This window comes from Tiliqua scincoides, chromosome 1, assembly GCF_035046505.1.
Source record: "Tiliqua scincoides isolate rTilSci1 chromosome 1, rTilSci1.hap2, whole genome shotgun sequence".
Taxonomy (NCBI): domain Eukaryota; kingdom Metazoa; phylum Chordata; class Lepidosauria; order Squamata; family Scincidae; genus Tiliqua; species Tiliqua scincoides.
In genome coordinates, this window is record NC_089821.1 from 263941420 (window position 1) to 263953873 (window position 12454).

General features: G+C 42.0%; 1 protein-coding gene across 1 annotated transcript in view; it reads right to left on the reverse strand.

Moving 5' to 3' along the window:
- Positions 1-1210: 1210 nt before the first annotated feature.
- PTK7 (protein tyrosine kinase 7 (inactive)) overlaps positions 1211-12454 on the reverse strand; it is a 45872-nt gene continuing 34628 nt past the window's right edge. The window contains exons 15-20 of the mRNA XM_066623573.1: positions 9796-9951; positions 7636-7868; positions 6852-6932; positions 6187-6338; positions 5909-6087; positions 1211-2642 (exon numbers count right to left, since the gene is read on the reverse strand). Of these exons, the coding sequence (XP_066479670.1) occupies positions 2482-2642; positions 5909-6087; positions 6187-6338; positions 6852-6932; positions 7636-7868; positions 9796-9951 (962 nt within the window). The 3' untranslated portion in view covers positions 1211-2481. The remainder of the gene's footprint in view (positions 2643-5908; positions 6088-6186; positions 6339-6851; positions 6933-7635; positions 7869-9795; positions 9952-12454) is intronic.

Here is a 12454-nt window from a genome sequence, read left to right on the forward strand (position 1 = left end):
TGGGCCCTTAGAGCAACTATGTCCTAACATAGTTTAATCTAATTTTGCACTTGAAAATGTCTAGGGAATAAAGAAATTGTTCTACAGCAAGTGTTCCATTGCTAAGGTGATCTTATTAAATTAGGAAATGTTCCCTTGAGAGGAGCTGTCAATTGCTGTTGGCTTTTTGGCAGTTCAGAACTGACAGTCAACGCTAGAGAGTTAGTTAGCATGGGGTGAAGGAAGACTTTTGCTTCCTTCTGTTTTATTTTGTGTTTGTAATAAAAGTTTTTCTGCCCCCTTGTGATATCTTGCATAGCTTTTTGTCAAAATTGTGTTTGGTCTCTTTTTAATTTGGAACCTAGTATGCAGTACTCCAAGATCCCTACCTGTGGAGCGGTTAGGCTTGGGTGGGTCATATTTAACTGGAAACCAATGTAGATAAGAAGAGCCCATTGTTGCCGACTCAGCAGTATCACACCTGCACCCAACCACCAGTGTAGCCACCTGTAAGTTGGGGACAGTGTATAAGAGATTGTTATATTGCTTACCTTGATTTTTGAGTCATTTATTCCCTTGTGGAGTTTGCACCCTACACACAGAAGCCAATACCGTAGTATCAAAGTCTGACTACCAAGCCAAAACACTGTGATGGGTGGGGGGAAAAGGAAGAGAGTTTCTTGCCTGGTAGGAAGTGCTGTTCTGCTTCCAATGCTACAAACGCATTGGACTATATTTCGTAAGAGGTGCTTATCCATATGGAAGATTATTAAAGACTACATAGCCCAGATGGTTGACTTGCTGCATTCAACACAGTGGCATCCCAAGAAGTAGGGGAAAATAATACCAGCATTTATCTGAAATGCTATGCCTGGCTGTATGCTAGAGCACCCAAAAAGGTTTGGGAGCAGTTGCCATCTCAGAAGTAAGTGTCCAGTCTTGAACCAAAGGCCTGACTTTTACATGTCATAGGCAGTATGTTTTACAGAGTTTTTCAAACAGCATGCCTGTCTTGACCGAAACAGCCATATCAAAACACTTGTACAAAGACAATGCTTGGGTTAATTCATTGACCAAACTCATTCATCAATGAATGTGGAGAAGAGTGGCGGAGTCTGCACATTGTTAATGCTACTATGTAGAGTGCTCCCTGGAATCTCTAGCAAAAGAATGGTTTTCCCCAGCCATGTTCACATTAAAAGATAAAAGAAGCAGAGAGGTGAAACAGATGTGATTTTTAAATTTTTTATTTAAAGAGGGGGACTCTTTATTGAGAGCAGCATATTTTTAAAAAAAACACCTCTTGGCTGTTCTACCCTCTGCTCAAGCAAACTGAAACTAAAATGACTCTAGGCTGCAATTCCAGTAACAATAATAATATTAATAATAATAAAAAATACTAAGGCTGAGAGGTGTCAACATTTTAAAAAAGGAAAACAAACATTGCCTCAAAATAATCATATAAAAAGCGGCATTGGATAATCAGGAAAGCGAGTGAAAATCTCCTTCATATGCCAGGCACTTAGTGTTCTTGACTCCTTGTGGATATGCTGGGAGGCACCAGACGGCCTGACAGACAGTATTAGGAGACAGAGAGACCAGAGAACTGCTTAATAAATATACAGGTTCCTCATTTACTTAAAAAGAGAGCAGGGGGAGGGGCTAATGAAGAGTCCTCCATTCCAGTGTGGGTGGACACTAGATCCTGAGCAAGGGGTAGGGGGTTGCTTCCCAAGGATAACATGGCAGGGCTCTGGCCATGGTGAAAGTCAGTCACTCAATTGGGGCTAAAGGCCTAGTCCTGGTAGCCTGCCCAAAACTTCCTGCTCAGGTAACTAGAGTGAGAGAAGCTTGGTGTGTTCAAACCCATCAAGTGCAAGAAGGGTGGGGAGGAAGCCTCTGAAATAATGTGTTTGGACTTGTGCTGTTTCACAAAGATAATCTTTAGACAGACACTGGATGTGGTGCTATAAACAGGAACACTGATAACCTTCCTCAGATAACACAGGGGTCTTGCTCAGGCCCCACTTTAACTCTCTTGGCGCCACCTCCTCAACCCCTGTGAACTTCTCAGCACCACAGAACCCCTGGATGCCCCCAAGTTAAGACACTCTCTTGGCAGAAACCTGCCTGTGCTTTTTAAGAAAAGGATTCAAGAAATAAAACGCTAGGATGTGCCAAGACACAGGAGTCCCCAAATCTGCCGGAGACCTTCCACTGGCCTGTGGTGGCTTCCAGCACCCCCTGCATCTCTTGGATGTTAAGTAGCCCTGTAGATATTGGAGGTAGAACCTGGAGAAACGCAGCCAAGTCAGGCACAGGGGAATAGGGCCCGATAGGAGGTCTCAGGTAGAGGGACAATGTCCACACTTTGTCCATTAGTATAAAAATTCATGGTCCCTTTGGGCTTGTGGGTCCCATCTGAGAGTCTGTAACAGTCAAATGCCAAAATAAGATTTTGATCTATCCCAACCCCAGCCACAGGGGCCAGTGTTTCCCTGTTCAGGCCTTGCTTTCAGACGGGCTTTCCCCAAGCATGTTGGCAATCTCGCTGAAAGAAGGGCGGTCCTTTGGGCTGGGAGCCCAGCAGCGCTGCATCACCTTGTAGAGTTTAGAGGGGCAACCCTCTGGATGGGGAAGCTTCATCTTCCCAGACTGTAAACCTGAAAATAGAGAGAGAAAGCAAAGAATGAGAATAAGGACAGAGGAAGACTGCCTGGCAGGGAGTATGAACTGCTGATGCAGGCTGCAGGAGATGGTGAGGGGTCCAAGGACATGGCTGTCTCAGAGTGCCCTTCAGTTCCATGAGATGCACTGCCCTTGTAAATGAACCTGCAAACCCCACACTTCCAGGTTTCACTACAGTATGTAAGAAGCATGGTAAGAGTTTTGGGTTTTTTTTTTTTAAAAAATAGCACAGAGATGGCATTAGGCTTTATTCAGGGCCACGCTGTACCTAACTGAGCTTCTCAATTTTACCTGTCTTCAAGAAGTAGTTCAGGACTTATGAGCATAACTGCTTTCCTTCCTTCCACCTTTCCCAAGTTCTGCTCTGTACCTGGGTTGGTGTGCCAGACTGGATGCAAGCAACTCATCTTTCTCTCAAGCTCACCCCATGCTTATGGTATCCTTACAAATACTGACAATGGCCACCTTACTTTTTCTCCCCACTTCAATTCCATTCACCTTTCTCTTGCATCCTACAGAAAATGAGCACTGGGAGCCTTAAGAAGCAAAACAGCTTCAACAGTACAGCAGATCGGCCCTGGCAAGTTTCCAGGAAAGAAACAAACAAGAGTAGTAATATGGCACAGATATGGTACTGGTCCCAGGTACCCTGGAGAAAACTGCCAGTCCACCATATCAGACAGTTTGAAAATATATCCTATGGCAGTGCTTCTCAAACATAATTCAACATGAATTTATTATCCTTTGACATGGCTTAGCCACCATTTTTGTCCATAGTGTTATGGTGGATAATGCTGAAGTGTTTTGGGTAGAGTTGCAATTTTAAATCACACTGGTTTGAGAGAGACCAGGGTTTGTGAGGACAAGACCAGGGAGTTGTTATTCCTCATTAATTCAGAATAAAAGGATTGAAATCTTGAAAGCCTCTAACGCAGATACCCACATCACCACTCCTGTATCTCGCCTAGATATTTAGATCATTTAGTGTGAACAAGTATTATCTCCATACCAAATGCTGTTTGAGGGAAGCACAGGGCATTCTCTTAGAAAGGACACAGATAATGCAGAGGCACAGCTTATCAAGTGATAAAGTAATGAAAATACACTGCAGACTTGTGCCAGTTTTGTCCCTGGAACCTCGTGAGGCTCTCTTGTCCTGTGCCTAATTCCAGAATGCCCAGCTCTGGCACCAGAGAGATCCAGCAGTCACTAATATGTGCAGTATCTATCAGGATGCCTTAAGCAGCTTACCATATCAGATAAAAACAACAACAACATTTAAATAGCACTTCAGTGCAATCTTAAAGTACTTAGCTGATTATGACAAAAAAAAATGTAGCATGAAGTCTGCTACTTGGCTCAGTTGGGCCTGGATCAGGGGTGTGAACAAAGTTTGGGAAGTATTACACATGCATAGCTCCCAACATTCTCTGAGCAGGACTCAGCAACAGAATTATGCAAGTTTTCTCAACTCTCATTCCACTCGCTACATGCTTTAATTGGGCAAAAAAGCACCTTTTAAGCCATTTCTGCCCATTGTTCCATATACCCAACAGGGATCAAATGTGTGGGCTGGGCAGAAATGGGTAAAGTGCTTATATTTGGCAGGGGGAAAACAACTGTCCCTTTCCACCCAAGCATGGCATCTTTTCCAATGCTGGTGTCACTTTTGCGTCTTTTTTAGATTGTGAGCCTTATGGGGACAGGTAAAGATTGGTTTAATTTTCTATGTAAACTGCTCTGTGAATTACTCATGATGAAAAGTGGTATGTAACTATTCTTAATATTAATACTCGTAGTGAGTTATGCAAATAAAATGACTGCATACATTTTCTGACAAGAAAAGGAGTGGAGGAAATGGATCTTGGGATGGAAATGTATCTAAAATGTATCTGAACCTCATTACATAAGTCCTTAGGCCTCCGCTTTCAGGGACAAAATATGTCTTGCATTAACCCATTTCTGCCCAGCCCACAGGTGTACACATTTGATCCCTGTTGCATATAAGCAACATTGGGCAGAAATGGCTTAAACTCACTGCTAAGACAGGCTTAAAACTAGAAGTATCCCTTTTTTACAAAGACAATTGTGGAGATACAAGTGGTGGTGGGGAGTTAACACTTCCCACCTGTGCTGTTTTGCTTCATAGGTACTTTGGGGGACAGCCTCTGCGGGGCAATTTTTGGGAGAAGTTTGGTGCAGAGGGAAGTGTGAATTTGTTATTTCAAAAAGTAGAATAGAAATATTCCTGATAACAATACTTTAGATGTTATTTCCAATCCCAATGACACTTAATATTCCTCTTTTTTAAAAACTGGAGGTTGACTGTTCATGAACTACTCAATTCTGTGATGGCAACAAGCTGTATTGTTTGCCACTATGCGGATGGTGTGCGCACGCATGCGTTCTAGTTTTCAGCTCTGGGCGAAAAAGGCTCCGAGGCTCAGAAAACCTCCCAAACACAACCAGGACAAGGAAGGTCTGGGGAGGGGGGGCACAATCTGGGGGTTCAGCATCCATGGTACGTCTGTGGATGCTGAACCCATGGATAGAGTCCCCACCTGTAATCAACTATTTTAGGAAAATTAACATTACTTCAGCGTACGAGAAAATACCATGGGTTGGCTCCTAAGCCCTCCTCTTCTCAAGAGAAGGAAGTCTTAGAATTCAACTCAACCACTCTAGAGGAGGAAAAAACATTTTTGTTTTTGGATGATGCCACGTGTATTGCAACATCTTAGGAGGAGGATTCCCCACCCCCTGCCGGTTCAGGAGTGAATGCCTCTTAGAATGGTGTTTGCCACCTACAGTTTTATAAGTACTTGTTTTAAAAATTAAGAATGACATCTGCTGAGCAATTAATAGGGGCACCATTTTAGATGGTCAAAATGTTTTCCAACTGATGAGCCAACTAAATATTGCAGTCCTAATCACTATGCAGAACTGTGTATTTCCCACAGAATGTTGATTTTTTAAAATGCAGAATATATACATTTCTGAATACAAGGCATCAAGAAACCAGATGGACTACCAGCATCATACACTCCATTCCCATCTACAAGAGTTCTTGAACTCACCCAGCTTTTCAAAAAAATTTATCTCCTACTCTTCCCTTAGGTTAGCCAGAACTCTTCTGTCAGCAAGGAGTGAGAGCATGCAATTGTCAACGACACTTGCTAGCACAAAGCAGAGATCCTACATATATTGCTGGTCCAAGACATAACAGTGAGGTCTGGAGTACCTGTTAGCACCTCCTCATCTGCCAGCTTGGAATAGGGCATCTCCCCGAGAGTGAATATTTCCCACATTACGACCCCAAAGGACCAAACGTCAGACTTGGTGGAGAATTCATCCTCCAAGACAGCTTCAGGAGGCATCCAGCGGAGAGGGATCCATGCTTGGTGGTAGTGATAGTATTCGCTGTGTGCAGAAAGACACAGTACAAATCAGCTCTGCTTCACAGACCTAAGCAATGCCTTTGGCTCAAGTCAAACAATAAAGACCTGAAATAACCCTTACCTGTTGTAAACATCCTTGCTGAGGCTCAGGCTTGACACCTTGACCTGCCTCTGTGCGCTGACCAGACAGTTCCGGGTTGCCAGGTCTTTGTGTACAAATCTGCTGTTGGAGAGATGCTCCATCCCCATGGCTACTTGGCAGCAGAAGGAAATCTTTTTAAAAAAAAAAAAAAAAGCATGTACCAGTTACCTATAGGCATATTTAAGCAACCAAGCCCTTAATCGAATGGTGTGCTGGGTGGAGAAAGAGAGAAGAATGAGGCACCTAGGGTTACCAAGAGGAATCTAGGGTTACCAATTATGCCTGTGATGTTAAAAATTGGTCCTGGACAATTCTCTAAGCAGAAATGTTTAATAAGCTACTGGTGTCGTTTTTTAATCTGTAATTTTTTTTGAGTTTTTTTAATTGCAAAAACTCAAAATGGTTACAATTCTCTCACTTACCTTTTCACACATACACCATGATTCTTCAAGGAATTAGAAAGGAAGAGGGAGAAGAACTGTAAGCTTATATAAAATCCCAAGGTGTTAAGGAAAAACCACTGAATTATATTTTCACTAGCCGCTGGGGAACAGGTCACATCTTATTTCTTTCTCCACAAGCCAGGCTTCTCTACATTTCAGGGCAAAGAGGGCCTCAGGTAACTGGATGATTTTCCATTTTACCTTCTGCTTGGTGCTGATGGGTTGGGGCTTGAGTTTCTCATCTTTAGTCCTGGAAATCCTCAGGAACTGCTTCAGATCTCCCTAGCAGGAAAGAACAGAAGTGCTGCTCTCAAACACATGCAGGAAGCAACCAGGGACTGAATAAAGGGTAGTCCAAATCTCTGCCTAGGCAAGATTCTGTTGAATCCAGATGAGTGAAAACCATCCGAGCATGTATGTTACTGCTTCAAACTAGATACAATCATACTGCATTTGTACAGAATGTGGAATAGTTCCTTAGATCTCTAAGATCATCATGCATCTATTACTATCCATTTGGCTTTGCCATTTTGCTTCATCTCCCACAGTCTCTTCCGCCAGAGAAGTGATAAGCAACCACATGAGGTGTGTTTCTTAATCTTATACAGAAAGCAATTTTGCCTGGTCGAGAGTTCAAGCTCTCTTTCCACTTCAACCTTTACTATAAAGGGGTGGGAGTTCTCTATAAGCAGCAGGCACTTGCCTTCAAACTATCACAGAGATCAGTCTGTGCCTAGAGGCCATGCCCGATAGTCACAGCTCTGCAATCCAGATTTACTCAGTCTTCTCTACCTCACAGGGTTGTTGGGGAGACAGCACAGCGGTTTGGGAGAAAGAGGCTACATAGGCCACCTAGAACTCCTTGGAGGAAGGATGGGATAAGACTACAATCCACCAGCAACACCTCTTCAAACTCCCCCTGCTGCCCCCACCAATACTAACAAAAAGCCTCTAGGGAAGCAGAGAGTCTCGGTAGTTTTCTTACCAGATCCACATATTCTAGAACCATGTAGTGAGGTTCTGCTTCCCGGCACAGGCCCAATAGCCGCACCACATTTCCATGATTCAGTTTGCCAAACATCTCAAACTCTCGCCTGAAGTCCAGTTGCAGCTGCTCATCCCTCGTCTGAAGGCTCTTGACTAGAACAAGGACTTCTGTGTCATTGTCCTCAATGCCTTTGGCCTTGGCCAGGAAGACTTCTCCAAACTCACCCTTCCCTGGAAGAAGAGGGAAGTCTGTGACTATTCACCAACTGGAGTCAACACAAAGTATGCACAGTTACAGAAGGGATATGGATATTCTTCACTCTGCATTTCAGAAGAAATATCTGGAAGGTTCTTTAAAATCTCTCACAATGACCAGGAATGTCACACATTAAACCAATAGTAGTTCACTTTTATGTGAAGTGATAGGAAGAACAGACATCAAGTTGTCAAATATTAGAAAGGGTAAGACCTCTGTGTAAATGCATACTTTATTGGTTGTGAGCTGCTTTGGGCATCTAAGGGTACAATCCTAACCAACTTTCCAGCACTGACCTAGCCGCAATGCAGCACTAAGTTAAGGTAACACACATGCCTTTACCTTGAGGAGGCCCCCTTCACTGCCTCTCCACTGCACGCCGTATTGGTACAGCTATGTCACTGCTGGAAAGTTGGTTAGGATTGCACCCTTAGTTTCTAAGAGGAAAGGTGGCATATCAATCTTCCAGATAAATAAATGGCAGGAGTAACTTCAGGTATTAAATGTTTGTTATCAAAATCTGTCCCCAGCTATAAATGATGGTACATCAGTTTTTGTTGGCACACCATCTATAGCCCTTCCTGGAAAAACTGATTTTGCTATCATTACCCATGCCTTGATACTGTCCAGGCTGGGTTGCTGAAATGCATTATACATGGGTTTGATTCTGGGGGACACCCACACCAAACACATTTACCTGGTTCCTACTCTTATCTTCCAGGCACGAGGTCAATGGAATCTATTATTGTGCCACTTTAATAGTAGCTTCATTTTTGCTACTGCTAAATCTGTACGTTTCGGGTTGCTTTAATCTGCTTTTAATTTCTAAAATTGTTTTAACGTCAAGATCATAGTTGCTTTGTAAATGATGATGTTGAAAGGTGTATAAAATAAAGATCTTTAAAATAACGATATTTAATTTTAGAGATCTTTATTTTAAACACTTTAACGTCATCATTTACGAAGCAACTATGATCTTGATGTTAAAACAATTTCAGAAATAAAAAGCAGATTAAAACAACCAGAAACATACAGATTTAGCAGATAAAAGGTCTTCAAGATTCACACAGGTAAGTGATCGCCACTTCAAAAGTGGTAATTCCCTATACTTTGGGGGGGGGGGCTGTGTACAGACTGGGCAGGCAAAATACTTTGCAGCTGTTCTATCCGTGTACCTGGAGCAAAAACAGTTCTCACCCCACTGAACAGTTCTCACCCTTCAGTCTTAAAGGAGACTAAGCTTCTGTAATAGATTTAGGTAATAAGAAGTACGCAAAGCAGACCTTACAAAGTCCAGTGATTTGTTACCACGAACAGGGAATGTGCCTCTTAGAATATTTTATGAGAGCAATCTGATACAATGCTGTTTATTCAGCACAGTTACTACTTGCAGCAAGCTACAGATATTCTGGAAAGCTGTCAATTGCTAACCTTAGTGAACTAGCAACATGGAAAAGGAGGCAAACTGCTTGTGAAGTTATTGATTTTTACAATGCATGTTCACTACAAATACTAAGCTTGGAAAATAAGCAACGGGAGGAAGGCTAATACATAAATTCAATGTAAACTAACAAGACTCACTTGTGCATTCTAAGTGGCTAATTAAATGTATGTATGCATATGCTGATAAACACATTTTAATCCAATCTAGTGGCCTTAATCTTAATGCATATATCGGTTGTTGCTTTTGCTTAGTAACGGAAATATTGCAGACAGGTTATTCAGTTCATCTGATTTCTCTCAACTTTACTTTTGGATTGTGTTTGAACCAACCAGACTGCAGAACAGTCTAACTATGGCAACTGCTTGGAGAAGTAGGAAAGGAGAGCAGCAGATGCACTAGCTGAGGTCAGGCTGTGCATTGGTAAAAAGGAGAAGCAGAACTGTTACTATGCCGCTTACCCAAAGTAGTGATTGTCTGTAGTTTGGAGCGGGGGAAGTGCATCTTATCACTGGCACTGTGCCTCTTGCTGGCTGAAGAACCGCTGCCAATATTGGTCAGAGACGCTTCTTCTTGGATCTCGGCTGTGGTTTGCCCATTTTGCAACAAGTTACCCCCTAAGAAGTTTAAAAGGACTGCCATTAAGATGAGGCCATTGTAGGGATTGTGTATTTTATAGTAATGGTTTGCAAACCCCCCCCCCCGGTAGTAAGCTTGTCAAAATGGAAGCGCTGATGACTGCAAGTCATAGGCTGCAATTTATTCAGCCATCTGAACTACTAACTGTAACTAATGATGGAACTGAAATACTGTGATGTGAATGCAGAGAGACACAGGAAGACAAGTAATCTTTTCTGACCCCTAAACCAAGTTCAAACCTCCCATATGGAGCACCACGCTCATGCAGAAGTAGCAGCCATGTGAAACAGATGCCTCTCTCGCATGAGTTCATCCTTTGATTTATAACTGAGCTACAACATATAATGCAATGCTTTTCCAATTTTACATGCTTCTGGTATATGAATTCATTCATTTTGTACTCTTGTGAAAACACTCTCCCTCCCCCCTTCAAATTATGTGGCCATTCCACATAATTTTTTTTGTGTGGCAACCAGCAAAAATAGGCTGCCTTCATAACCAAGAGCAGCATGAATGGATACTATACACTAGCATAAGATTATGTTGCCTTGGAGAGCGGTTTTGTCTTACTGAGAAGCTACTTTTAAACAACTGATGCTGCAAGGATCCATTTCTTGGCAGAATGGTTAGTTCTTAGAGTAGCTAGTCATGGTCACTAGAGGGTGCTGCAGCCACAGAATTCAGGGATCCAATTCACTGAGCAGAATTAGTTGCCTGCCCATCAACTAAATTTGATTACACCCTCTTGCCATTTGGTACATCACTATAGTCTCCTCCTGGAATACTCTTCATGGTTCTTTCAGAACCCTCTTTACATCAAAACGCAGCATGGTTCCTCAGCAGTAATGATAGCAGATAGGTCCTGCTGCCGCTAGTGATGGATTAAAAGTCTGAACAGCTCTTACATTTTCAGAGGAAATGAGGGATTAAAAAGGATGGATCTACACAGTAAGCATCTAAAGCAGGGGTGCTCACACTTTTTTGGCTCGAGAGCTACTTTGAAACCCAGCAAGACCCGGAGATCTACCAGAGTTTTTTTTACAATGTTCGCGCCATCATAACATATAACATTTATGTGTACAATGTATGTTGGTGTACCTTGAGCCCCACTGAGTATAACAGGACTTACTCATGAGTAGACTTGCCTAGGATTAGGCTGTGAGGCTGCAATCCTAGCCACACTTACCTGGGAGTATGCCCCATTGAGTACAATGGGCCTTACTCCCCGCGTTTCCTCCCAGAGGCACCTGAAGGGGGGGGGTCAGCACTCCGCGATCTACTCATTTTGCCTCACGATCTACCGGTAGATCGTGATCCACCTATTGAGCACCCCTGATCTAGAGGATGCTCTATAAAAAATCCATCAAAATCAGTATCAAGATATTTAAATTCTTCTGAATAAAGTACCTTATGTAAGATACTTTAAATCAATTCATCACATCCTGTACCTTATAGGTATGAAAATCAATTGCCAACAGCAAGCACTTCTGGACAAATCACCTTTATTATTTCCAGTAGGAATTTTGATCATATATCAGATCTCCAATCTAATTGACTTTTATAATTAACTGGTAATTGAATGGAAAAACATTTGTTCAATCAGGAGTGCTCTCAAGCTGTCTTTGCACTAAGTCCAAATAGCACAGACAGATATGGAGGCACTCATGTAACCATGACAGAACTGAGAAGCTCCTTGTTCACATGAAGACTGATTAATGCATTTTCTGAAGCATTGTTAAGAACCAGAAGCATATGAATGGAGGGATGCAAAATGCAATGAAACAAACTGTGTTGAAATCTCTCTATTCTATCAAATGTTATAGCCAAAAAAAAATCAGAAAAGGAAAACAACAACTGTCTTATGTAACAAAAAGTGGATTACACTAGGAATCCTGTAACAAAAGGTGTACACTGTAACAAAAAGTTGATTACACTGGGATTACCACTGGGAATAAATAGTTTGTTGTAATCATTCCAGAAAATCAAAGGTATTCTTCATAAATGTATGTATGTTTTGCCTTTCTTCTATATAACAACAAAACTCTTTTTGTGTGTATGATAGAACACAAACCCACTGAATATTATCTTGATGGGCATTCCTTCCCTGTTTTGTTTTGGGTCATGATCTCTAATGTTTACTACATGTGTGAAACCTAGTATATATAAGTTCAATAAAAGAAAACTTTCAGTGTCTGTGCTTCTTCTCTGGCCATTATTATTATTCATTTCATATCATGACTATTACTGAAAATAATTTTGTCATGGGGAGGGTGCCAAAAATATATGGGCCCCAGGTGCCAAATGACCTTCGTACAACACTGTTAAGAACTGTGCACCTACTAGAATCCTGTAGCAGAGAGATTCAGATGCTAGTGTTTACTGTATTCAATTGCACTGGTTATTTCATGGAACCTTAATTTTTACCTTCTTCCCTAGTCCTTGGGATGTAACAGGGCAGATAAGAACTTTTTTTTTGTTGAA